Genomic DNA, 27271 nt, shown 5'->3' with positions numbered 1-27271 from the left:
AGAGGCAAGTGTTAGTGCTGGGCTTGGCCAAAAGCCTGCACATATTGTGATTTTGTACACAACAACAGTTGTTCTAGAGGTTAGCCCAGACCAGACCCAGACCAGTTCTCACCTTGGCCAGGGCAGCCAGGCCAGAGGCAGGCTCTGGGTGGCCCATGTTGGACTTGGTGGACCCAATGAGCAGTGGGTCACGCTTTGATTGACAGAACACACTGACAATGCCATTCACTTCCTGTGGGTCGCCGACCTGGAAGGAGAAAGGACTGAGGTCACCAGTGGAACCAGATACTGAGGGAACCTGATGTATCAGGGGGAGGAATGTGACAGAACTCCGTCCACAGAACATTCTGGAAAATGCCGTAATTGGGTGTGGTAACAACAATGAATCAAGTGTCTGTGTGTTCACCTTGGTCCCGGTGCCGTGGGCCTCGATGTACTCCACCTGGTCAGGCGTGATGTTGACCTCCTGGTAGAGAGAACGTACCAGCCGTTGCTGCATCTCACCTGAAGGGAACGTCACACCTTGGACAAACACGTCAATCAATTAATTTATATTTTCTGTAGCCATTCAGAGAACCTTTATGTAATGTTGTATAACAGATGTCACCCACATGCAGTACCATGAGTGGCTAAGAGCGGTGTAGGATAAGGTTGCCCCTGGATGCTGATCTCGGCTCAGTTTGGCATTTTCCTCACTAATGGTAAAGGCTTGAGGAAGGGGATGCTGATACTAGATCTGTATCTGTGGGAAACATCACCCCGGAGCGGCTAAGTGCTGTGTCACTTTATGGGGACATTAGCCCAGGGTTTCCTGCCTGGCCTTCTAAACACGGCAGGCCAGTATGTTGTGACTGGATCACCAGTCTGACAGACTACCAGAGCAGAGGGAGGTGAAGTGTGGTACGGAACATCCTAAAAATGCTGACCAGCCACTGTGGGATCCAGAAGCTGTGTGTTCCAGAGAATGTGTCCCCCTCTACAGCCAGCTCTGTAGAAATACAGGCCTGCAGCGCTAAGCGTGTGAGGAATGACAGGGAATCTCTATTACACTCCCCTCATCAATCTGTCTGTATAAGAGTTGGAGCTGGCACTGCCTGGGTATTATCTAGATTACACCACAGATAACAGCAGAGCTACACTGGGGAGTCAGGAAAACAGTGGCTGGGTCAGTGAGGCCTCACAACCTATTGGACAATAGACCAAAAGGGATTATGGGAAATGCAACAGAGGCCACCAAGGGAATTGTGTTTCTCCATGAAAATAATGTTTATACTGGGTTACTGCTTGGCATTTACAGTACAGGGCACATACGTAAGGCAGGCCACACGTTGGTGTGAACATTTTTGTGGAAACTATACGTAACCTACCAGAGAGTTAGGCAGAAATATAACAACGTTGCTTACAATCATAAAATCCTTTTAGATCTGGGAGAAGTTTAAGAGAGGTGCTGGAGGTGTATATAAGACTGGGAAACCATGCTGGGTTTTTAAGGTCTACCTCAGTGCCTTGTGGATAGTGGCGCTGGGCAAGTACCCTCAGTGGCGCGCTATAATGGGGTGTAGTCTCTCACCCTGCTCCTTGTATCCGTCAGTGTTGTTACCAGCGTTGAGTACCGTGGCGTACACCCTCTTAGCCATGGAGCGTCTGGTCAACAGCACCGCCACCGCAGCCTCCGAACGACAGTACCCGTTTCCTGGGGGAACACATAGAGGAGCGCACCAGGAAGTAATGTTAGTGTGCTTTCAGGGCCGGATCAGGAAATAGTGCTGCTGTATGTGGGTGTGTGTTCTGCATGAGAAGCATTTTATCTCCAACATTTAATGCTGTACATTGCGCCATTCTGAACACAACCCAGGTCTCTCACCCTCTTACCTGAGGAGTCAAAGGACTTGCAGGTTCCGTCCGGACTGAGCATGCCCAGCTTCATGAACTGCACCGAGGTGTTTGGCTTGAGCAGCAGGTTGACCCCGCCCACCAGGGCAGAGTCACATTGTCCATGGCGAATGGCGTTGAAGGCATTCTCCAAAGCCAATAGGCTAGAGGAGCAGGCCGTGTCGATGGCTGTGCTGGGGCCTGGAGGAGAGAGAGATGGAGAGGAGGGAGAGAGAGATGGGGGAGAGAGAGATGGAGAGGAGGGAGAGAGAGAGAGAGAGAGAGAGAGGAGGGAGAGAGCGAGAGATGGAGAGGGAGAGAGAGAGAGGAGGGAGAGAGCGAGAGATGGAAAGAGAGAGAGGAGGGAGAGAGCGAGAGAGAGAGAGAGATGGAGAGATGGAGAGAGAGAGAGAGAGGAGGGAGAGAGCGAGAGAGAGGAGGGAGAGAGAGATCAGAAACTGGAGAACGTTGAGTTAAGGGTAGATCATCTTTTTGAAGACAGCTGATACCATAATGTGACAAAACTGCTTAAGAGAAGCCACTGCCGTGCTAGATGAGGTCATACCGTTGAAGTCGAAGAAGTAGGACAGTCGGTTGGCGAACATGGCACGCTGGCAGCCCGTCATGCTGTATCCTAGCAACTCCTCAGGGTCTCTGCTGAAGGCCTCGCCCGCCTCCGAGCCGCTCACCCCAATGTAAACACCTGTCCTGCTGCCCCGCAGCTCTGTCGGGTTCAGACCTGTAAACACACATTACAAAAACTAATCTCACACACAGGTCTATGAACGTTTAAACATTAACTGTTTGATATGTGGATAATGTAATCTATGGACGACAGGAACAGCAGCTGTTATAGTAACAGCTAACAGGGATCCAAATAAACAAATACATTTTACTGTGTCTCTTTACACAGTTTCCCAAATAAAACGTATCTCTACACATCCATCCATCCATCCCCCTCTCCTCGCCTCACCTCCGTCTACAATGGCTTCGTAGGCTATCTCCAGCATGAGTCGGAGCTGAGGGTCCATGGTGTGGGCCTGTTTGGGATGGACCCCGAAGAACGCAGCATCGAACCGGCTGATATCCTTCAGCTTTCCGTTCCTCTTGGGAAGACCGTACAGACCTGGGAATGAATGGGAATGACACATGGATCATTAAGGGATTAATAACCGGATCACTGGGTGTCCCAGACAGCATGGTTCTACCTGCAGTCACTGACTGGATAAGCTGAACAGATTCATGTGACATGACTGGAATAGTGAATGAATGAATGAATTAATGTCATAGTTTCACATGTATCTAAAGCAGGACCGTTTTTCCTCTCAGTATTTCTATACAGACAGCATACAAGGCCCTATCCTCTCAGTATTTCTATACAGACAGCATACAAGGCCCTATCCTCTCAGTATTTCTATACAGACAGCATACAAGGCCCTATCCTCTCAGTATTTCTATACAGACAGCATACAAGGCCCTATCCTCTCAGTATTTCTATACAAACAGCATACAAGGCCCTATCCTCTCAGTATTTCTATACAGACAGCATAAAAGGCCCTATCCTCTCAGTATTTCTATACAGACAGCATACAAGGCCCTATCCTCTCAGTATTTCTATACAGACAGCATACAAGGCCCTATCCTCTCAGTATTTATATACAGACAGCATACAAGGCCCTATCCTCTCAGTATTTATATACAGACAGCATACAAGGCCCTATCCTCTCAGTATTGCTATACAGACAGCATATAAGGCCCTATCCTCTCCTCTTTTCTCCACTCCCTGATTTTTCCTCCTTTCCCGTGGTGCCGTCAGCCCAGGGCCTTTTTGCACATTAATGCGAGCTTTAGCTGGTTGCCAGGCACTGACTGATGAGAGGTGCTATTCACAGAGAGGAAAGTGAGGAACAGAGAGACGGAGAGATCAAGCAAGCGAGGGAGTAACAGAGAGAGAGAGAGCTACGGAGGTGAGAGAGAGACAGAGAGAGAGAGAGAGACAGACAGACAGACAGAGTGCTACGGAGGTGAGACAGAGAGACACAGAGAGAGAGAGAGAGAGAGAGAGAGAGAGAGGGAGGAAGAGAGAGAGAGACAGAGAGCGAGAGAGAGCTACGGAGGTGAGAGCGAGACAGAGAGAGAGAGAGAGACAGAGAGAGAGAGACAGAGAGAGAGACAGAGAGAGAGACAGAGAGAGAGACAGAGAGAGAGCGCGCTACGGAGGTGAGACGGGGCTAAGAAGAAAAAAGGGAGAAAGGTAGAACGAGAGAGGAAAGAAAGAGGGAGAAATAGAGAGAGAGAGAGAATCTAAGCAAGCATGCCACGAAGGAGAAGCAGTGCCAACAACCCAGCCCGTCAGCAGAGCAGACAGACACAAAACGCCTTCAGAGACTACAGAGCAGCTCTCACACAGAGCCTCATCTTACAGCTAACGGCCAACAGCGCTAGCCAGGGTTCCTTTGTGTTCATGTGGGTAGTGGACGCTGGGCACTGACTGAATGGGCCAGTAAAACACTGTGGAGGAAGCATTCAGCATTCTACTCATTGAACTCCCATTGATGGTGATGCAAAGTACAGCTAACCAGGTCTGTGGTCAGAATGTTCTTCCAGGGAAGGGAGGTATTTCCTGTCATGTGGTTGATGCAACATCCATAACTAGGCAGTACACCCACATTTTTTATGTTCAAATTATACATTCGTCTACAATGTGGGTTTTGGTTCAAATCTGCAACCCAATTTATGCTACAACGAGCTACTCATCGGTTTACGGAGCAGAATACACTGTGATGCAAGGTAGCTGTAAGTCGCTCTGGATAAGAGCATCTGCTAAATGACTAAAATGTAAAAATGTAAGTTTCCAAAGCTTGTTGGGATTTCAGAGTTCAAAGAATTTGAAAAAACAACAGCAACAAGTCTGATGTTTGTGGGTCATAATAGTCACATCCGGGTCATGGAAAGGTCACGGGGGCTCACCTGGCTTCCACCGTCGGTCATCTTCTGTTACCATGTCAACCCCATTGAAGAGGTTCTCCCAGAATTCCTCCAGGTTGTCCGACTCAGGAAGCCGGCCCGATATCCCTGCTACAACAATCTCCTCCATCCTGGGAAGGAAGGGTTACTGTGGGAGGAGAGAGATTGGGTTAGAAGTAGGGTTGAGAAGGAACCCGTATCACAATACTCAGAAGCAGGGATTGACATTAAGGGTTGCCCTATTGCCTGGGGCAAGTGAACTGAGTTGTCGTACTAGTTAATCTCCAGGAGCCTAAAACTGATCTTTCTGGTTCTGATCTTTCTGGTTCCTCCCCATTGTTTAAAGTGAAGAAAGACCATTTATGGCAGTCAGGCAAGTTGAGCCTGCTCTGAGAATTTATTTGACTGATAACAACCAAAATATAAAGAATTCCAGTAGTGATCTTTCTGATTCCTTGTCTATGTGTAGGTGAAACGCAGGCAATACATGGCACTTCTGCAGGTAAATAGCTAAATAGACCTAAATAGACATAAAAGAAAAATGACCCTATGGGAGCGTTCCCATTCCCCACAGAAACATTTCAGTTCCCATTCCCCACAGAAACATTTCAGTTCCCATTCCCCACAGAAACACTTCAGTGCTTGCAGCCACACTGACAGACAGTAGCTGGCGGCTGTAAACTCCCTCACCCCCTGCAAGGAGTCTTATTAGACTGACTGATTAGATTTTCTGTGAGTGCTTCACCAGGCAGCACTGAGTGTCTGCGTGACTTTGTGGGAACGAGCCTTGAAAGCCTCTTTAGCACAAGGTCATGTTCAGCCCAGCGTTATAAAATGTGCTTTCTAGGTCAACCAGCTAGTTCACCTCAGGCGACAGCACCGGACTGGGCTGGGAAACTCACTGAGACAGATAGAGGTCGATATCTGCATCTGCTTAAGAAGAGAAGCAGAAGTGGTAGGCTACTCTGTGTGTGTGTGTGTGTGTGTGTAGCTGCGCGCACGTGAACAGTAGAGTGAACTCATCATCCAGATCAGAACCTGGTTTCTGGGCCAGGCCATTCCATGCAGGCCAGCCAACGAATGAGATGGCAGGGGCCAACCAGTGTATCCCAGTTCACTGAGATGCAGTGAAGCACTCTGCTCCTAGCTGTAGCTAGCTGTTCTCTAGTCCAACACACAGTAGCATACTGTTAGTCCTCTCCCACAGGGCAGGGGCACCAACCGGAACCAACCATAGCGCTAGTAGAACTCAACCCCTACAGTACCCCTGAACTATTTTAGAACAGTGTTACAGCAGTGCTCTTCAATCCTAGAGAGCTAAGGTAAAGAAAGTGCAGGCTTGTTTCAGCCCACCCAGCTCATTCAACTTATCAAGGTCTTCATGTAGGCTATAGGTGTGTTACTGGGCTAGAACAAAAGCCTGCACAGTGCACACCCTGTGGGTCCCCAGCACCAGAATTGAAAAACACTGCCTTATGGAGTTAACCTAGTTGCCCGTCGGATAGTGAGAGTTAACCTGGTTAACCAATCAAGAGTGGCGATGATTTACAGTACAGAGACACTGAGGCAAGGACAGCACGTTCGGTTTCTCTTTAATAATACCACCAGATGATTGGTTGCTGTGAATGCAGCATCTTATCATAACACCAGATGATTGGTTACTGTGAATGCAGCATCTTATCATTTTAGTCATTTAGCAGACGCTCTTATCCAGAGCGACTTACAGTTAGTGAGTGCATACATATAAAAAAAAATCATACTGGTCCCCCGTGGGAATCGAACCCACAACCCTGGCGTTGCAAGCGCCATGCTCTACCAACTGAGCTACAGATGATTGGTTACTGTGAATGCAGCATCTTATCATAACACCAGATGATTAGTTACTGTGAATGCAGCATCTTATCATAACACCAGATGATTGGTTACTGTGAATGCAGCATCTTATCATAACACCAGATGATTGGTTACTGTGAATGCAGCATCTTATCATAACACCAGATGATTGGTTACTGTGAATGCAGCATCTTATCATAACACCAGATGATTGGTTACTGTGAATGCAGCATCTTATCATAACACCAGATGATTGGTTACTGTGAATGCAGCATCTTATCATAACACCAGATGATTGGTTACTGTGAATGCAGCATCTTATCATAACACCAGATGATTGGTTACTGTGAATGCAGCATCTTATCATAACACCAGATGATTGGTTACTGTGAATGTAGCATCTTATCATAACACCAGATGATTGGTTACTGTGAATGCAGCATCTTATCATAACACCAGATGATTGGTTACTGTGAATGCAGCATCTTATCATAACACCAGATGATTGGTTACTGTGAATGCAGCATCTTATCATAACACCAGATGATTGGTTACTGTGAATGCAGCATCTTATCATAACACCAGATGATTGGTTACTGTGAATGCAGCATCTTATCATAACACCAGATGATTGGTTACTGTGAATGCAGCATCTTATCATAACACCAGATGATTGGTTACTGTGTGTGTAACATCTGAATACACAGAGCCCAGTGAGCTAGCCTGTGTGTGTGTGTGTGTGTGTGTGTGTGTGTGTGTCAGTCCACTGAAGCATATCTACATTCTCCTGATAACTCAACAAAATAAATGTGAATGGAACAGAGTCCCCTTCCTTCCACATAACACATCTTCCCATTTAACGTAACAGCCGATTCCACGGCAACGGAAAATATTTTTGGTATCTCAGATTGTTCCAGCAATTCTAACATAGGAACTTCATTGGGAGGAAGGATGTTTAACATGCTTTTTACATTTGTATCACAAACCATTTGAGAGAATCCATAACAAAAGTGGCATCTTTAGACCTATACATGTCTCCTGTAAGACCCTGTGAACCGTACATGGCACAGACAACATCTTGGTATCATTATACTCCTTAGTGTGCTCTAAAATATGGAGTACATCTTGATTCTGAAATACAATTTCACATTAATTTATTCAACATTAAAAGATATTAACAAATTTGTCCTATTTTTTAAATTAAATTACTCAACTTCATATTTAGCCCACGTTTTATCATAATTATTTATAAAATGATCTGTCAGCGGTATTTTGCAGAAGGGGCACAATGACTGGACCAGGCAAAGAGTCCCCCCCAGTAAGTGGGTTCTTCTCCCTAGCAAGTGGTTCCTTCCAAGGTGCTCCATAAAGCAAAGGTATGCTAGGCAGGACGCTAGATACTCTAGTGCGTGCAGACAGTATCATCAGCGGAGTGGCGTGAGAGTGAAGTGACACACAGCGCTGGATTTGATTTTAGCTGCTGGTGATGGACAGAACTCGTGTGTAAATTAATTTGATCTATGTAACCAGATTTTAGCAGAGATGCAGAGAAGCAGATTTAGTTTATTTAAAAGAACCACCAGTCAGAGGACACAGACAGGTCAAGAGGTAGCCTATGCTTAGACACGCAGAAAATGACTTGGTTTATGTAATCTGGCACCTTATAATAATATCATGATATTTGTGTGTATTAATTATGATGCCATGATATGTGCCTGTCGAGATGGTGTTATGATCCCATGTACTGTGTTGTAATATCCTAGGCATGTTGCTGCAGTATATTGAAATGTGTGATTTACAACAGTCAGAATGACACCCTCATTAAAATGACAATTGATCAGTATGCTTAGATAACCTATGCAGAAAAATATATATATTGACATAGAATTAGGCATGTTTATGGCTCTAGATTGCAGAAAAAAGCTGTTTCAGGTGTTTAGAAATGTTAAATTTTTCAACTTCCGGAAGGGGGCACCCCCCCCTCCATCCTCATGTGGTCCTCTGTAGCTCAATTGGTAAAGCATGGTGCTTGTAACGCCAGGGTAGTGGGTTCGATCCCCGGGACCACCCATAGGTAAATATTTATGCACACATAAAAGTGTCTGCTAAATGGCATATTATTATTGTTATTCTTTCCCCACTCTAAAATAATGGGTGCGTGACGCCACTGGATATTAATCTCTCCAACCTACCGTTTTTGAGTTTGTTCATTTTAAGACATTTTTTGGCACAATATACTCTACAAGTACATCAAAGTTCCAGAGTGGGCTCTCTGCTAATTCTGGAGGTATGATACATTTTATGAGCACCACCAACACAGTGAATGGAAAATTGATTCAAAGCTTCCTCCCTCTGCTGGTGATTTGCAATGTACAATCCTAAAGTATAAAATGTCTATGCATAAAATGGGTCATATCATGAAAAGTACCACAGAGCCCACTCTGGAAATGTGACGTGTTTGAAGAGTATATTGTTACAAACAATGTATAAAAATAAGCTAAATCTAAAAAGGGTACTTTTGAGACATTAATATTTGTAATGTTAAATAAATGTGACCATTTCAGAATCTACAGATACTGCATATTTGAGCATACTATGGAATATAATGACAGCAAGATGTTGTCTGCATCATGTACGGTTTACAGATCATAGGGTCTTACAGGAGGCATGTATAGGTCTAAAAAGGCCGTAAATGGCCACTTTCATCATGATTTTTAAAAATGGCTGTGATTGAAATGTAAATAGCATGTCAAAACATTCTTCCTCCAAATAAAGTTTGTGAGAATTGCCAGAAATATCGGAGATACCAAAAATACACACACACAAAAAGGTATGTGGACACCCCTTCAAATTTGTGGATTTGGCTATTTCAGCCACACCCATTGCTGACAGGTGTATAAAATCCAGCACACAGCCATGTAATCTCCATAGAGAAATATTGGCAGCAGAATGGCCTTACTGACGAGCTCAGTGACTTTCAACATGGCACCGTCATAGGATGCCACCTTTCCAACAAGTCAGTTTGTCAAATTTCTGCCCTGCTAGAGCTGCCTCGGTCAACTATAAGTGCTGTTATTGTGAAGTGGAAACGTCTAGGAGCAACAACGGCTTAGCCGCGAAATGGTAGGCCACACAAGGTAACAGAACAGGACCGCCAAGCGCTAAAAATCGTCTGTCCTCGGTTGCAACACTCACTACTGAGTTCAAATTGCCTATGGAAGCAACGTCAGCACAATAACTGTTTGTCCGGAGCTTCATGAAATGGGTTTCCATGGCCGAGCAGCCGCACACAAGCCTAAGATCACCACGCGTAATGCCAACCGTCGGCTGGAGTGGTGTAAACCTCGCTGCTATTGGACTCTGGAGCAGTGGAAACGCGTTCTCTGGAGTGATGAATCACGCTTCACCATCTGGTAGTCCGACGGACGAATCTGGGTTTGGCGGATGCCAGGAGAATGCTACCTGCCCCAATGCATAGGGCCAACTGTAAAGTTTGGTGAAGGAGGAATAATGGTCTGTCGCTGTTTTTCCATGGTTCAGGCTAGGCCCCTTAGTTCCAGTGAAGGGAAATCTTTACACTACAGCATACAATGACATTCTAGATGATTCTGTGCTTCCAATTTTGTGGCAACAGTTTGGGGAAGAACCTTTCCTGTTTCAGCATGACAATGACCCCGTGCACAAAGCGAGGTCCATACAGAAAGGGTGTCGGATCAGTGTGGAAGAACTTGACTGCACAGAGCCCTGACCTCAACCCCATCGAACACCTAATAGCCCAACATCAGTGCCCGACCTCACTAATGCTCTTATAGCTGAATGGAAGCAAGTCCCCGCAGCAATGTTCCATCTAGTGGAAAGCCTTCCTAGAAGAGTGGAGGCTGTTTTAGCAGCAAAGGGGGGACCAACTCCATATTAATGCCCATGATTTTGGAATGAGATGTTCGACGAGCAGGTGTCCACATACTTTTTGTCATGTAGTGTATTCCTAGCCTAAATTCCGCTAGAAGCCTAGGGCACATGGTCACGTAAACACCTAGCTAGGAGAAGACTAATAGGAACCTGTCAAACTCATGCAGATTGAGGTTAGGATATTATCGATTGTCATTTCAGGGTTGTAAATAGAGCAGCTGTGTTAGTGCTGCCCTGGGACAAAATACATCTGCACATCTCACGCTGTTATTGGCTGAGAAGTCAGCTTCCTGTGAGCTGTGGTCATGTATCTGTAAGAGTATCAGGATGTCATAGCATTCAACCAATAACAGTGCGAGATGCAGTGCGATATGCATGTACACAGAGTGTACAAAACATTAAGAACATGGACTCTACAAGGTGTCGAAAGCGTTCCACAGGTATGCTGGCCCATGTTGCATCCCACAGATGTGTCAAGTTGGCTGGATGTCCTTTGGGAGGTGGACCATTCTTGAGACACACAGGAAACTGTTGAGCATGAAAAACCCAGCAGCGTTGCAGTTCTTGGCACAAACCGGTGCGCCTGGCACCTACTACCATACCCCGGTCAAAGGCACTTAAAATCTTTTGTCTTTCCCATTCACCCTCTGAATGGCACACATACACAATCCATGTCTCAATTGTCTCAAGGCTTTAAAATCCTCACCCTCTGAATGGCACACATACATAATCCATGTCTCAATTGTATCAAGGCTTAAAAATCCTTCTTTAACCTGTCTCCTCCCCTTCATCTACACTGATGGAAGTGGATTTAAGTTACACCCATAAGGGATCATAGCCTTCACCTGGATTCAGTTGGTCAGTCTGTCATGGAAAGTGTTTTGTACACTCAGTGTATAGTGTATAGTGTAATGCAGGCGTATAGTGTAATTGTTGTTTATAGATGTGTTGTTCAATGATTTGTTGGACAGGTCATCAATGTAAAAAAGAATTTGTTCTTAATTGATTTACCTGTAAAAAATAAAAGGTGAACTTACATTTTAAAAAACATCACTTGTTTAGGAGGAAATAAAATGAAAATAACTATGCCTAAGCTAGTCTCTTTAGAAAATAGTTGACCGGTTAAAATCCTCATCTTGGCTTTCAAAGGGCAGATAGCAGCCAAAATGGAATCACACACAGGTCTGAGAGCTGTATTGCATGGGAACCTATTCAACCCTTGCCAAGGCACTGGGTCCCCTTTACTCTCACACATCAGAGGGAGAGACACAGAGAGAGAGAGACACACACAGAGAGAGCGAGACACACAGAGAGAGAGCGAGAGACAGACAGACACACAGAGAGAGAGACACACACACAGCGAGAGAGACAGAGACACACAGTGAGAGAGAAACACAAAGAGAGAGAGACACACACACAGAGAGAGAGACACACACAGAGAGAGAAAGAGAGAGACAGAGAGACAGAGCGAGACACACACAGAGAGAGACACACACAGAGAGAGAGAGACACACAGAGAGAGAGAGAGACACACACAGAGAGAGAGACACACAGAGAGAGAGAGACACACACAGAGACACACACAGAGAGAGAGAGAGAGACACACAGAGAGAGAGAGAGAGAGACACACAGAGAGAGAGAGAGAGACACAGAGAGAGAGAGAGACACACAGAGAGAGAGAGACACACAGAGAGAGAGAGAGAGACACACAGAGAGAGAGAGAGACACACACAGAGAGAGAGAGAGACACACAGAGAGAGAGAGAGAGAGAGAGACACACAGAGAGAGCGAGAGACACACAGAGAGAGCGAGAGACACACAGAGAGAGAGAGAAACACACAGAGAGAGAGAGAAACACACAGAGAGAGAGACACACAGAGAGAGAGAGAGAGAGAGACACACACACACAGAGAGAGAGAGACACACAGAGAGAGAGAGAGAGAGAGAGACACACACACAGAGAGAGAGAGACACACAGAGAGAGAGAGAGAGAGAGAGACACACAGAGAGAGAGAGAGAGAGACACACAGAGAGAGAGAGAGAGAGACACACACAGAGAGAGAGAGAGACACACAGAGAGACAGAGAGAGAGAGAGAGACACACAGAGAGAGAGAGACAGAGACAGAGAGACCGAGGGGCGAGAGAAAAGAGGGGAAAATTAGAAGAGGATGAGTGAAAGATGGTATGTTTTTTTCCGCTCTTTTGTTACTATGTATAGCAGGGTTCCCTAACTGGCGGCCCGCGAGTGGTTTAATTTGGCCCCCTCAAAAAGCTGGGGGGGGGGGGACATAAAGGACTGTTAAAACACCAGGAAATCAGCTCCAAGATCAATTTCAAAGTATTCCCACGCATAATAGGGAGACACGTGATCGTTTACAATATGTAAGCAAGGTTTGAAATGATTATGTTTTTATCAACCATATCTGTTTGGGCTTCTTGCGGTCAATTTGCAGTCCACAAATTATTTGTAATTATGTTCCGGCCCCCCCGGCCATCTGCTCAAGAAAAAAAATTGGTCTGCGGCTGAATTTAGTTGATGATCCCTGATGTATAGGCGGTGTGTGTGTGTGTGTGTGTGCGCGCGCCCCTTAGCTCCATGCTAACAGCACAGTAAAGACCACCGCTGTATTAGCCGATTACCTGTCTATCACAATACAGACAAATAGGCTAATCAAGATCCAATGGATAAACAAGAACCTGTAGGCGAACAGTTGCTTGAAGAAAACAGGACTTGAGCTTGAAGAAAAGAGGCCTGTTGAACTCGTCTTTCCCCTTCAGTTCAGAGAACCAAGCTTCTCACTGATAATAAGCTGCACTCTAAATACCAGTCACAGTGATACTACAGTAGAAACACCTCCCCCTGATCACCCTGCCTGCCAGAGGGCTGTGTAGGAGCAGGTTAGTATTTTTACATTTACATCATTTAGCAGACGAACTTATCCAGAGCGACTTACAGTTAGTGCATACATTATTCTTTTTTTATTTTCATACTGGCCCCCCGTGGGAATCGAACCCACAACCTCCCTGCCGGCCCGTGGGAATCGAACCTGAGCTACCTCCCTGCCGGCCATTCCCTCCCCTACCCTTGACGACGCTGGGCCAATTGTGCGCCGCCCCATTGGTCTCCCGGTTGCAGCCGGCTACAGCAGAGCCTGGATTCGAACCAGGATCTCTAGTGGCACAGCTAGCACTGCGAGGCAGTGCCTTAGACCACTGCGCCACTCGGGAGGTAAGTAGCTTACAGGGATTAAGGTGGATTATCATCTACCTGACCTGGATCACATCACTGTGAGGCAGGGCCTTGATTGATTACATGTGTTGGATATAGGCCTAGCTGAGGCAACACAATGACTACTACAGTGGCGCCATGCCATGGATGACACCGCACACAGCTTTCCCTTGTGGGTGTTTCTCTCTCCGTCTCCCTGTCCCTTGGTGCTTCCATCTCCCTCTTTCTCCCTCCTTTTCCCTCTGTCCTCCACAGACATGTTGTGTAATATAATAACTCAATCTATGAGGGAGTGACATGCTACAGACCAACATCTGTACAGTAAAATAATAATGGTGTTCTTGTACGGATGACAATGAATCTGTATAGATGACAATCTATCAAAAATACAATGTGTTCAAATCTAGGCCATCTACCTCGGTAACAGTTTCACCTGCCTCAAATAGAACATACCGGTACACGACTTGACTCAACTTGTCACGTAGGCTACATATTAGAACACTTGAAAATTACCTGGAGAGCAATAACATGACATTACACATTCCACTATAGTTATAGACTACATCTCTCAAAGCCAGGACATTCCATCCTGTGCCTAGATTACCAGGTCTCAACAGGAGGGCTAAAAAGCACTGCACGTCATCAGTCTGCGAATGCCAGGTAATGTAGCAAGAACATCTTGAGAAACACCCACCATCCTGGCTGGCAGGACAGAGCTCTGTTGGTGATTTGTCCAGATAGGTCACATGTGGAAAGGTTGCTTGACACACGCAGCATGGTAAATTCCACACCTAGGCTTCAGAATGGGCCTTCTCTTGCCTCTCACCTGGGAGAGTATAGAGAGCTAGGGTACTGGGATGGGTAGGCTCACCAAACATTGGTATCCATTTCTGATAGTGGTCTGTGTATTCCTCTGTATTAGTCTGCAGTTAGATTAGGCCATCTCTTTTCAATGGTTTAGGCACAAAACCTCAGATTCATACTAGACCCTCAGCGACTAGCTAAGGCCTGCTTAAGTAAAGTTCAGGAAGGTGACAGGGGTTGAACTTGACAGTGAAAGTGATTGTGTTTTACAATATGACTCATCACGTGACTACAGTAAGAGGGTGAGCAAACTGTATAATGCTGAGTTCCCACTAGACTAGATGTCAAACATGCAGAAAATTCAACCAAAATTGGATCAGAAAGGGTAGCTTAAGCAAAAAGGCTCTCAAAATGTAGGCAATATGCATCCAACCCATCCCAGGCAGCACCACACCTGGCAAAAAAAAACGAAAGACATTTTCTTGAATTATTAATTACCCTTTCATGTAGGCCTATATCATCAATGGGCCTTAGTGCTCCTCCTCAACTAGACCTGTAAAATACGCAGCCTGTTCCTGTATCTCGTGCTGCTACCAAATTTAGACCAGCGACACAAGACACGCAAACACTCTAGCAAGCAGAAAAACCAGGGTATCAGTGAATAGTAATTGATTAAAACGTGCTAACTTGGCATCCATGCAGTGATAACCACATATTGTTTTATTGAGCAAGACAACTGCTAGCCTAGCCCTAGCAGAGGTAGCCGCATCACTGTGGAGTCATGTTGGCTTCAACTTGAAATTGCACTTGAAACAAAAGCTTGAGCTAGTTATCCTCGCTAAATGTCGCTATTTCTGAGAATTAGTCAGCTAGCTAATATAACTCTAAAATGCATGAACATTGTAACGAGGAAGTGTGTAACTGATAATAACCAGCTAAATGATATCGAGGAAATCCAGTTCGTTTATGTTTATTTCTACTATGCCGGTCATCATGGACATCTCATCGGCTAACTTGATATTCTCGCAATATCAGAACAACTTACTTGTAGTTAGGTGTTTTAATATCCGTAGAAACCACCAAAGGGAGTGCGAAATGTTAGTCAGGAAACGGTTAGTAAAATGTTCCTCGATAATGCCTTATTTTCCGTCGGTGAGAGCGCGCTTGCCTGTGTGTCCCTGCTGCCGTTCCCTTCTAATTTATCTCGCTTCTATTATTCCCTTTCTCTGTTTCATGGAAATGTCTGACATGCACTCCGCGGCCACGCCACATGGGCTGACAGCTTCTCTGGGCTGTTCAGTCCAATGAGAAAAGAGGCAGGACTCCTAGTCTCAGCCAGTGATGGGGTGATTCGCTGAACGCCGCTGTAGATTTGGGAGAAACAAAACGGAAGAAACGCGATGGCAAGGTTACTGTAGTTCATTCGGGTAGAACTGGATGGATCCTCTGAGTGCACCAGTAACCTAGCTCAGTTTCCCCAGCCGTTTTTTATTGGTTAAACCCAAAGCCAAGTCCATCACTCAGGTTCAAAGCGCAGAACCATCACTTACCTGAGCCGTGTTCAGATTTCACTCTGATTGAACAATAACTAATTTCGAAATCTTGCAGCAAGGAGGATACATGCAGTTGCAATAGTCCATGGACTTTGGGAAACACATATTTGACAATCTTGATCAATTAGATTTTTCCCCCTTTTTATACATAATGTGTATGATTTTTTGCAATGCAATTTATTGGAGATGGATATACCATTAAAGAATGGTGGATGTAGCCTACATCAGGTAAATATTTTCCCCCTAACCTATTAATCATGATTGAATAAATGAATGTATTCTTTACAGTATATGTACTGTATTTTGAAATTTACTAGCGCAGACTAGACCAATAAATACTATGTTTAATATAATTAGTAAGAATTGCATGGTCACCTGTGGTTGACATTGTAAAAATCATATATCAACACGTGTTCGATCACCTGACCGAATTTAGGGAGTCATAGCCATATAACATTTAATTTTTAAATCATTGAAATATTTTATTCCCATTGTTTATCATGTATAGAGAGATAGTCATTTATGTTATTGCACCCAAGTATTCAGAGGCTTTTGTATTGTTTAACTATAGGTTTGGTAACTATTTATAATGACTTTCATGAATAAGCCATTATGAAATGTTTATATTTGCTTATAAATGTTTTATACGTTAAAATGTAAATGTTAATGAATTGTAACGCTCATAATATAAGGAGTATAAATGTTAATAAATAACTAAATACGTATTTATTTTATAGTTAATAAAATGGTTTATTAATGCTTATTACTGAATGATTTACCCAGTCAGTTGGCCACTGACATTCTGTAGGATTAACTTTTTATTAATTTGATTTAACCATTATTTAACTAGGCAAGTCAGTTAAGAACAAATTCTTATTTTCAATGACGGCCTACCCCTGCCAACTTGTTGAGCCACCATATCGACACACCTGAAACAGGTTATTATGGCGAATGTACAGTTAGTGCTGACAAACTTGGTAGTTAGTACACACCCAAATCCTGACAGCCGTGATCATAGCTAGTTGTGATATTTTACAGATGTGAAAATGAACCAATCACAGAGCAGGGGTGTGTGGGCGTGAGGGTGTTGCTAGGGGATAGGGTGATGTGATGACAGTGAAGGGAGGAGCTTGTTGCCAGGGCAGCAAGGATGGTGATATAATCAGAAATGCTGTTGGGGTTACTAGAGTTCAATGGTGAAGATGGCATGATGTCGAGAAAAACTTTACTAGTCAGTATCTTTGACTTATTTACTGACCTAAATACTAACCAAGATAACCTGAAGAAATCATGTGGAAATATGTACATAATGTGTTAACATATTCATATTTCCTAAGGTCCCTTTTTAGATAAGATTTGTATCAATTATGGTTTGGTGTCACACCTTCTCAATAAAGGAAACATTTCAGAAAATTTAAAAATTGAATTAATGTTTTATTGTTATAAAATCAACACAGATATCAACACCTGTTCAGGACCCGTAAAACAAGAGCACAAAACACTAGATTTGTCATGATGGGAGAAAAACATGAAAAAAGCACACAAAATAGTGCTTTTCAGTGTGAGCATCAGTGACAGGAAACACAATATACACTTAAATGAATCCTCTACTTCCTGAGGTGTAAGGCCAGCTGGTCCCCTGGCCCTCTACTTCCTGAAGTGTAAAGCCAGGTGGTCCCCTGGCCTTACCAGCGAGCAGGTAGTAACTGTATGTACCTAGCCTGGGTGCCAGACGGGTTCTGCTGCCAGAAACACTCCCCTGGTGGCCTTGCCAAGACATTACCTTCTGCACCAGCCTCTGATATTACTTTAGCACTCTAGTTTACAGTACAGAAATCACTAGGTATTTACATGCAATTTCTACCTAATACGTACGTTGGTATTCATGCCAACTGCCAACAGTTACAGATTGTTTTGAATTCTGTTAGCCTACCAGAAAGTATCCATCAGTCTTTTATATTGTACCGGGCAGCACTGAAAGCATCTGTGGGGATGAGGCCTAAGGGACTGCCACTGACAGTGGCTGCAGTGCAGAGAGGCTGCATGGCTGGGTAGAGACAGAGCTGACATTGTGCCTGTCTGAATGTCTCTCCACAGCACAGAGAGGCAGAGGCTTATCACACCATGGTCTCCATGATCTATATACTACTGTACAACACCTTCGTTAGCAATCTCTTCTCCTGACAAAGTACTAAATACTTTCTGGCCCACTCATACGTAAAATGTATGCACGCATGACTGTAAGTCACTTTGGATAAAAGCGTCTGCATATATTAATTATTAAGTAAGTGTTAGTAACAATCTCATTCAACTCACAACTTTATGAACGTTGCTTAACTATAACAAAGCTTCTAAAGATTAGTTGAAGTCTCTGATGGTATACTTGTGTGTTGCATGCCTCCCCTCCCCAGCCCCATTCTCCACCATCCACCCCAGCCCCATCATCCCCAGCCCCATGCTCCCCAGCCCCAGCCCCAGCCCCAGCCCCAGAGTGTCTTCTTCTCAACGTTTACTCAGCATAATGTGGAAACTCTTGGCAGTCTACTGCTGGGCTAACTGTGAAGCAATGCCTCTGATCTAAATTTACATTTTAGTCATTTAGCAGACACTCTTATCCAGAGCGACTTACAGTTAGTGAGTGCATACATTTTCATACTGGCCCCCCGTGGGAATCGAACCCACAACCCTGGCGTTGAAAGCGCCATGCTCTACCAACTGAGCTACTGAGCTAGTTGTAGTTGTAAATCTAATCTGAAAGATGGACACACTGTGTTGGATGACCATCACTGCTGTCTGTGACCTGTTGCAGTGGCTGTTGCTGGGGCAATAGAGCCAGGCTATCAGTCAGCACTTCTTCCAGCAGGCAGTGGCTTTGTGTGTCAGCCAGGCCTGGCCAGTGCCCTGGGCTCTGCAGACAACAATTTTTTTCAACAGAGCCAGACCTAAACCATGAGTTTCTCCACTGTCCACTGATTGAGAAATTGTTCCCAGTGTAGAACTGTGCCTGGTCAGAGCCTTCACCCTGTCACCTCTGTGATCTGGCCCCAGACACAAGGTTATATCCCAAATGGCACCCTATTCCCCATGTATTGCACACATTTTGTCCAGGGCCCATAGGACTCTGGTCAAAAGTAGTGAACTATATAGGGAAAAGGGTACTATTTGGGACAGATACAAGGCCACAAGTTGGGCAACCTCCCTCCTCCTCTGTGGCCAGACTGCCACTCTGTCTTTATTTAAACCTCAGCTATGTGAAATGATTAACACTATCATCATCTCATACAAAGAGCCTTACGGTCTGTGGTCTAGTTAATACATACTGATGTCGCTAACCTTGGTGTGTATATGTTGTGACAGAGTAATAGTAGGCTTCCTGTGATAATCTGCTAAGTGCTAAATTACCCAATACAATGCAGACAGACCAGTTGGCTTATAATTGTGTGACTCACAGAGTACACCCAGAGAGAGAAAGGGAGATGTAGAGAGAGAGATGGAGAGAAAGAGAGAGAGAGAGAGAGAGAGAGAGAGAGAGAGAGAGAGAGAGAGAGAGAGAGAGAGATGGATGGAGAGAGAAAGAGAGAGATGGAGAGAAAGAGAGCGAGAGAGAGATAGATGGATGGAGAGAGAAAGAAAGAGAGAGAGATGAAGGAGAGAGAGAGAGAGAGAGAAAGAGAGAGAGATGAAGAAGAGAGAGAGAGAGAGAGAGAGAGAGAGAGAGAGAGAGAGAGAGCAGGGATTGATATAAAGGGTTACTCTATTGCCTGGGCCAAGTGAGGTTGCCCCAAAGGGCAGTTGATTTTCTTTTTTTTTGGTTCTGATTTTTCTGGTTCCTCCCCATTGTTTAAGTGAAAGACAGACAATTTATGGCATTCATGGCAGTCAGACAAGTTGAGCCTGCTCTGAGAATGTATTTTACTGATAACAACCAAAATACTAAGAATTCCAGTAGTGATCTTTCTGATTCTTCCCCAGTGGCGATTTTAGCATGTCAATCTTGGTGGGGCAAACAAAACAAAAACTGTGGGATGCATGCCAGCAAAGCCACTACACAACACAACACTAAACAATACATTATTGCACTATAACGGTGACAAAAGCTGTCCCAACAGCAGAATCCCAACAGCAGTCCCAACATCTTACCACTGCTACACCTGGCTATCAGCGGAGCCTTGTCGGGCAGAGAAACAATTAATTCAGCCTCATTTACATGGCTGACTTGCTTAAAGAAATGTGGTTTCTACTGACAATTGAGATGTACAAACTAAGGCATAAGGGGACGACAAGCGGATGAGAGGCAATCCGTAATTTCGATTAAGACATTAATGAGCGAGCTAGGACAGACATAGTCAATACAAATATTTGTTTAGCACTTTTGAAATGTACAGTGACAGAATTCAGAACATGGGTCGTTCTTACAGTGTTCTCCCTGTACACCAAGTCAGAACCGTAGGATAAATAAAGGGGGCATATAAGCAGACAATGAAAGCTCTTACAATATTCAATGATTACATTTCTCTAAAACAGGTTATAGGCTACATGTGCACCACCAAGTCAGAACAGTAGGTGAAATTAAGAGGGGAAAATAGACCAAATTATTAGGGTGAGGCACACGGGCTACTAACAGCTTACTACACAACATACACTTAGTATTACTTTCTTAGCTACAGTATACAGTTGAAGTCAGAAGTTTACGTACACTTACGTTGGAGTCATTAAAACTTGTTTTTCAACCACTCCACACATTTCTTGTTAACAAACTATAGTTTTGGCAAGTCGGTTACGACATGTACTTTGTGCATGACACAAGTAATTTTCCAACAGTTGTTTACAGACAGATTATTTCACTTATAATTCACTGTATCACAATTCCAGTGGTTCAGAAGTTTACATACACTAAGTTGACTGTGCCTTTAAACAGCTTGGAAAATTCCAGAAAATTATGTCATGGCTTTAGAAGCTTCTGATAGGCTAATTGACATCATTTGAGTCAATTGGAGGTGTACCTGTGGATGTATTTCAAGGCCTACCTTCAAACTCAGTGCCCTATTTCTTGACATCATGGGAAAATCAAAAGAAATCAGCCAAGACCTCAGAGTCCTATATCGACATAACCTGAAAGGCCGCTCAGCAAGGAAGAAGCCACTGCTCCAAAACCGCCATAAAAAAGCCAGGCTACGGTTTGCAACTGCACATGGGGACAAAGATTGTACTTTTTGGAGAAATGTCCTCTGGTCTGATGAAACAAAAATAGAACTGTTTGGCCATAATGACCATCGTTATGTTTGGAGGAAAAAGGGGGCTTCTTGCAAGCCGAAGAACACCATCCCAACCGTGAAGCACGGGGGTGGCAGCATCATGCTGTAGGGGTGCTTTGCTGCAGGAGAGACTGGTGCACTTCACAAAATAGATGGCATCATGAGGAAGGAAGATTATGTGGATATATTGAAGCAACACCTCAAGACATCAGTCAGGAAGTTAAAGCTTGGTCGCTAAAGGATCTTCCAAATGGACAATGCAAAATGGCTTAAGGACAACAAAGTCAAGGTATTGGAGTGGCCATCACAAAGCCCTGACCTCAATCCTATAGAAAATGTGTGGTTAGAACTGAAAAAACGTGTGCGAGCAAGGAGGCCTATAAAGCTGACTCAGTTATACCAGCTCTGTCAGGAGCAATGGGCCAAAATTCACCCAACTTATTATGGGAAGCTTGTGGAAGGCTACCCGAAACGCTTGACCCAAGTTAAACAATTTAAAGGCAATGCTACCAAATACTAATTGAGTGTATGTAATCTTCTGACCCACTGGGAATGTGATGAAAGAAATAAAAGCTGAAATAAATCATTGTCTCTACTATTATTCTGACATTTCATATTCTTAAAATAAAGATGTGATCCTAACTGACTTAAAACAGGGAATTTTTACTAGGATTAAATGTCAGGAATTGTGAAAAACTGAGTTTAAATGTACTTGGGTAAGGTGTATGTAAACTTCCGACTTCAACTGTACATATCTCCCTAGCATATTACATAATTTATGCCAGAGCATACAATACATTTTTGGACTCACCTTGTACTGTGCTCACTTGAACAGGAAGGTGGCGCGGTGGTCCTTCATGGGCAGATTTTGTCATCAAAGTCTGGCATTCTCTTGATTTATGATGCTTTCAAGACAACTGGGAACTCTGAAAAAAACAAGGTCGAATCATGATGACCTCAGTGATCTTCAGGTCGTAGCTCTAGAAAGAGCCGAGTTCCGGATTTACAATTCCGCGTTGGATGACAGTTCAAAATGTATTTTCCCAGTCGGAAAATCATGCTTCATTGACAATATGGCTAATGTTGAATGTTTATAATTTTAAACTTGGAAAAGAGACCCTTAGTCCCAGACTTGGGACCACACAGCCACTCCACTGAGTAGCAGGCTAGTGATTGCTTTGCAATGCTTGCAGTTAGCCGCTGATTCCTGCCAAACCACTCATTGTTGAATTTGCGATTTCCAGCTTGCTGTGTAATGTTTATGAGCGCCTATATGTTTTATCTATAATTTCTCTTCATTATTTATCTTCATATGACATGGATTAAAAAGGATTTGCCAGTAGATTGTTGACTTGATTCATGATGATGACTGCTAGCTAAGATTTTGAAAGTATGATGTTGACATGTGGTCCTCTGTAGCTCAGCTGGTAGAGCACGGCGCTTGTAACGGCAAGATAGTGGGTTCGATCACCGGGACCACCCATACACAAAAAAATAATAATTATGCACGCATGACTGTAAGTCGCTTTGGATAAAAGCGTCTGCTAAATGGCATATTATTATTATGATCAGTCCCAATCAAAGCTGCTGTAGATATAACATGATTTGACGTCATTTTATCTGTGGCCAATGACTTTGAGCCTTCTTGGATGGGCACTTCTAATGTAACTCTATGGCAGCACCCAAGGGGCTTGAATTTTCTAACTCTACCCTTAGACTTGGCGGTGACGCAGTGTCCCCATGAGTGACAGAACACTGATCCAATCACGGCGCAACTAGAGAACATTACCAACCCCTACTCTCAGTATTTTCAGCTGGCTGCCCCACCACCACAGAAAGCACTGAGCTTGAAACACCTGTAGTTAGGAGCTGCCTAACTCTAGAAAGCAAAAAAAGAGACCATGTTTCTTTGTGGCTTTATTAACTCAATTATTTTAGTGATTTTTTTTTACATTGTTTGCAAACTGATATGTGACACGTATTAATGCCAAAATAACATGCAAAACAGGCAACCCCCCCACAAAAAATAAATAAATTAATAATAAAATGTGTCAATTTGAATTGAATGACGGGTTGCCACTGTTCTTCCCCTATGCTTAGGCACTTCTGCCTGTAAATAGCTAATTAAGATTTCGGGCAAGTGATAATAATCTTCGGGCAAACAAAAAATACTCCTGACTTGCCCGATGGGCAAGTGCTTTTCAGACTTTAATGTCAATCCCTGAAAGCAAGAAAGATGTAAAGAAAGAGAGAGAGAGAGATCTCACCTCTCTCAGAGCAGCTCTCCCGGGGTGTGTATGGAGGGGTTGAGGCATCGGTCCAGTATCTGCCATACCTCCCTTAGGGACCTCTCCGTAGCCACTGACGACAGCAGCAGAGGACCTGACGGGCTGGAAGGGGGTCGTGACCCGAGGTCCATCCGCAGGGAACTCTGTGATTGGCTGAGAGGAGGAGGAGGGGTGTTCTCTTTAGTGCTAGGACGCTGAGGAAGAGAGGAGAGAGAGGACTGAAGAAAAAGTAAAAAATTAAATAATTTGCCAAGAATATTGAAGTAAGATGTCAGAGCCATGTTTCCTCTATAGTTAATAAGCCTTTATAGCCCAGACATGAACTCTGTATATTGATCAAGTGAGTTGAGAGGCTCTTGCATCATTGGTCCTCAGGTCAGGTGGTATCAGACAGTGTAGACAGACATTCCTGTGTTACCTCATGTCTGTCTGTGTCCTTGTGTCGCTGGCCCCAGGGGTTGGTGACCCTGTCTCTGTCTCAGCTGTAGCTCTCTGAGAGGAGATGCCTCACCACGATAGGACCCCCCCCCTTCCTCTGCTTTCTGTGGCCATACTGCAGTTCCTGTAAAGAAATGTAGCTTACTGCAGTTCCTGTAAAGAAATGTGGCTTACTGCATTCCTGGAGAGAAATGTGGCTTACTGCAGTTCCTGTAGAGAAACGTGGCTTACTGCACTTCCTGGAGAGAAATGTGGCTTACTGCAGTTCCTGGAGAGAAACGTGGCATACTGCAGTTCCTGGAGAGAAACCTGGCTTACTGCAGTTCATGGAGAGAAACGTCGCTTACTGCAGATCCTGGAGAGAAACCTGGCTTACTGAAGTTCCTGGATCGAAACGCTTCCTCTGATGGTCACACAGAGTACTGCACTACATTATGAGTCCTAATCTGTGATATGACAATGTCACTTTCTCACTGCTGTCTCGTTGACATCAAGGGGTAAGAGGTCAAAGGTTAGGGGTCAGAGGTCAGAGGTCAGACTTGTGTGTTGAGCTGGTACTGCAGTTGGCAGAGAGTCGACCTTGCTGGTGCTGTGTGTCTCTGGATGGGTCTCTCTCTGGCGCCATAAACACTGGGGCCAGGGAGGGTTTGGGAGCAGACTGGAGAACTGAGAGAGGGGAGGAGAGAGAGAGAGAGAGGGGAGGAGAGAGAGAGAGAGAGAGAGAGAGAGAGAGAGAGAGAGAGAGAGAGAGAGAGAGAGAGAGAGAGAGAGAGAGAGAGAGAGAGAGAGAGAGAGAGAGAGAGAGAGAGAGAGAGGGGAGGGGTGTGTGTGTGTGTGTATGTATGTGTATGTGTGTGTGTGTTGGGGTGTGTGTGTGTCGGGGTGTGTGTGTGTGTGTGTGAGTGGAGGCATCCAGGGTGTTTGTGTTTTTCCCCCGGCCCCTGGGGCTGCGTGTGATCTCTGCTGAATCCCCCATAATCCCGCAGGGCAGCGGGGATCAGGGTGTCCTGTGAGGTAGTGGAACAACACGGGGGAGAGTACTTCCTGTCCCACCAGACCAATCACAACACAGCTGGACCACACCACCCAACCAATCACAACACAGCTGGACTTCCTGTTTACATTGTCCCTGCAAAGCCAATTTGACCAATCGAATGAGTCTACACTATAACGTTATCATAACATGGGCTAGTTGAAAATAGGTTCATAGTTCTGGGGGATAAAGCTGTCATCATGCAGTATGGTTATCTGGTATCTGGTCTATATAGCCTAGCTGTCATCATGCAGTATGATTATCTGGTATTCATAGCTTAGTTGTAATCATGCAGAAAGCGTTGTATCTTTTATTTCTGTGATATGGTTAAGCTGCAGTGAATGGTTTGGTGTTAGTCTGTGTTTTCTACAGAAGCATCAGTCCAGTGTCGGCCAGTTGTGCCCAGAGCCGGTTGCCCATCTTAATCAGCTGCTGCTTGTCTCTGGTCAGACGGGCGATACACCGCACTGCTTGCTTCAGTTTTACCTCCCCACACCCTGGCCTGTACCCCGCTGCCCCACCAGGCTTCAGGTCCTGGGTCAGCTGCTGTTGTCTATAACACAAGTTCTCCTCTTGGAGCTGCCACACCATCTCACTCTGGAGGAAGAGAGGGAGGGAGAGAGAGAGGGAGAGAGAGAGAGAGGGAGGGAGAGAGAGAGGGAGGGAGAGAGAGATAGGTGTATATGGACAAGGGTTGTCACTACAATACCTGATTTCCCCATGGCAAAAAGGAAAACACAAAACAGAGTCAACTCTATAGTTTGCCTGAGATGGTCTACCTCTTCACAGACGATGGGATCCCTTCTGCTGCCTGAGATGGTGTACCTCTTCACAGACGATGGGATCCCTTCTGCTGCCTGAGATGGTCTACCTCTTCACAGACGATGGGATCCCTTCTGCTGCCTGAGATGGTCTACCTCTTCACAGACGATGGGATCCCTTCTGCTGCCTGAGATGGTTTACCTCTTCACAGACGATGGGATCCCTTCTGCTGCCTGAGATGGTCTACCTCTTCACAGACGATGGGATCCCTTCTGCTGCCTGAGATGGTTTACCTCTTCACAGACGATGGGATCCCTTCTGCTGCCTGAGATGGTTTACCTCTTCACAGATGATGGGATCCCTTCTGCTGCCTGAGATGGTTTACCTCTTCACAGACGATGGGATCCCTTCTGCTGCCTGAGATGGTTTACCTCTTCACAGACGATGGGATCCCTTCTGCTGCCTGAGATGGTCTACCTCTTCACAGACGATGGGATCCCTTCTGCTGCCTGAGATGGTCTACCTCTTCACAGACGATGGGATCCCTTCTGCTGCCTGAGATGGTTTACCTCTTCACAGACGATGGGATCCCTTCTGCTGCCTGAGATGGTTTACCTCTTCACAGATGATGGGATCCCTTCTGCTGCCTGAGATGGTGTACCTCTTCACAGACGATGGGATCCCTTCTGCTGGCGATGTCCATCTTCAGTGCGGACACCTGTAATGAATACTCGGACAGAGTGGTAAGATCCAATCGCAGAATAGCGATACTTTATTAGAGTACAGACAAGGGAATAGCTTAATCGTGGTCGGGCGGGCTGTGGTCAAAACCGGGCCAGGCAGAGACAGGCAGAGGTACCAAGGGAGCGGGCTTAGTCGTAGTCGAGGTCACAGGCACAGGATCAGAGAACGGTAATCACTGGGGTAGACAAGTAGAGGATTAAGCAATTCGGGGAGTCAAACAACAAGGCACAGGTCGGATACACGGGTAATCAAAAACAACAAACTCTCTCTCTCTCTCTCTCTCTCGGAACAAAACGCTTAGCAAGTCACAATGGAACAATACCTCGCGCCGACTGAGCTTCTGAGCACACCTTAAATCCTACACTAATTACTGACAGGTGTGCTCAGAACTCAGGTGAACCAGATCGAGTCTGATGACTCCCCCTCTCTGTAGATCGGGGAAGTGTCAGACTCTGTCTAGACCCTGCCAACCCCTGATCCCTTACAACACCTGGTCACAACAACAGTTTGTGTCATGGCAGTGTAAAGTCAGTTATTACAAGCAGACAATAACCTGACCTCAAATGTCCTTACTAAAGTGTTT

General features: G+C 44.9%; 1 protein-coding gene and 1 pseudogene across 3 annotated transcripts in view; both read right to left on the bottom strand.

Moving 5' to 3' along the window:
* Nucleotides 1-15827, bottom strand: part of LOC311134617 (fatty acid synthase-like) — a 41593-nt gene extending 25766 nt beyond the window's left edge. For both annotated transcript variants that reach the window (XM_084168351.1, XM_084168352.1), the window contains exons 1-8: nucleotides 15661-15827; nucleotides 4843-4987; nucleotides 2846-2998; nucleotides 2438-2611; nucleotides 1873-2073; nucleotides 1571-1693; nucleotides 407-522; nucleotides 113-247 (exon numbers count right to left, since the gene is read on the bottom strand). In XM_084168351.1, the coding sequence (XP_084024477.1) occupies nucleotides 113-247; nucleotides 407-522; nucleotides 1571-1693; nucleotides 1873-2073; nucleotides 2438-2611; nucleotides 2846-2998; nucleotides 4843-4969 (1029 nt within the window). In that variant the 5' untranslated portion in view covers nucleotides 4970-4987; nucleotides 15661-15827. The remainder of the gene's footprint in view (nucleotides 1-112; nucleotides 248-406; nucleotides 523-1570; nucleotides 1694-1872; nucleotides 2074-2437; nucleotides 2612-2845; nucleotides 2999-4842; nucleotides 4988-15660) is intronic.
* LOC311121447 overlaps nucleotides 12847-27271 on the bottom strand; it is a 40455-nt pseudogene continuing 26030 nt past the window's right edge. The window contains exons 11-16 of the transcript in view: nucleotides 26606-26662; nucleotides 25557-25779; nucleotides 24689-24815; nucleotides 24130-24273; nucleotides 23691-23905; nucleotides 12847-12854 (exon numbers count right to left, since the gene is read on the bottom strand). The product of the transcript in view is annotated as an uncharacterized misc_RNA (transcript). The remainder of the gene's footprint in view (nucleotides 12855-23690; nucleotides 23906-24129; nucleotides 24274-24688; nucleotides 24816-25556; nucleotides 25780-26605; nucleotides 26663-27271) is intronic.

This window comes from Coregonus lavaretus, assembly GCF_964263955.1.
Source record: "Coregonus lavaretus genome assembly, chromosome: 1".
NCBI lineage: Eukaryota > Metazoa > Chordata > Actinopteri > Salmoniformes > Salmonidae > Coregonus > Coregonus lavaretus.
Note: the sequence above shows the minus strand (reverse complement) of the source record. Positions and strands in the feature narration are given on the sequence as shown.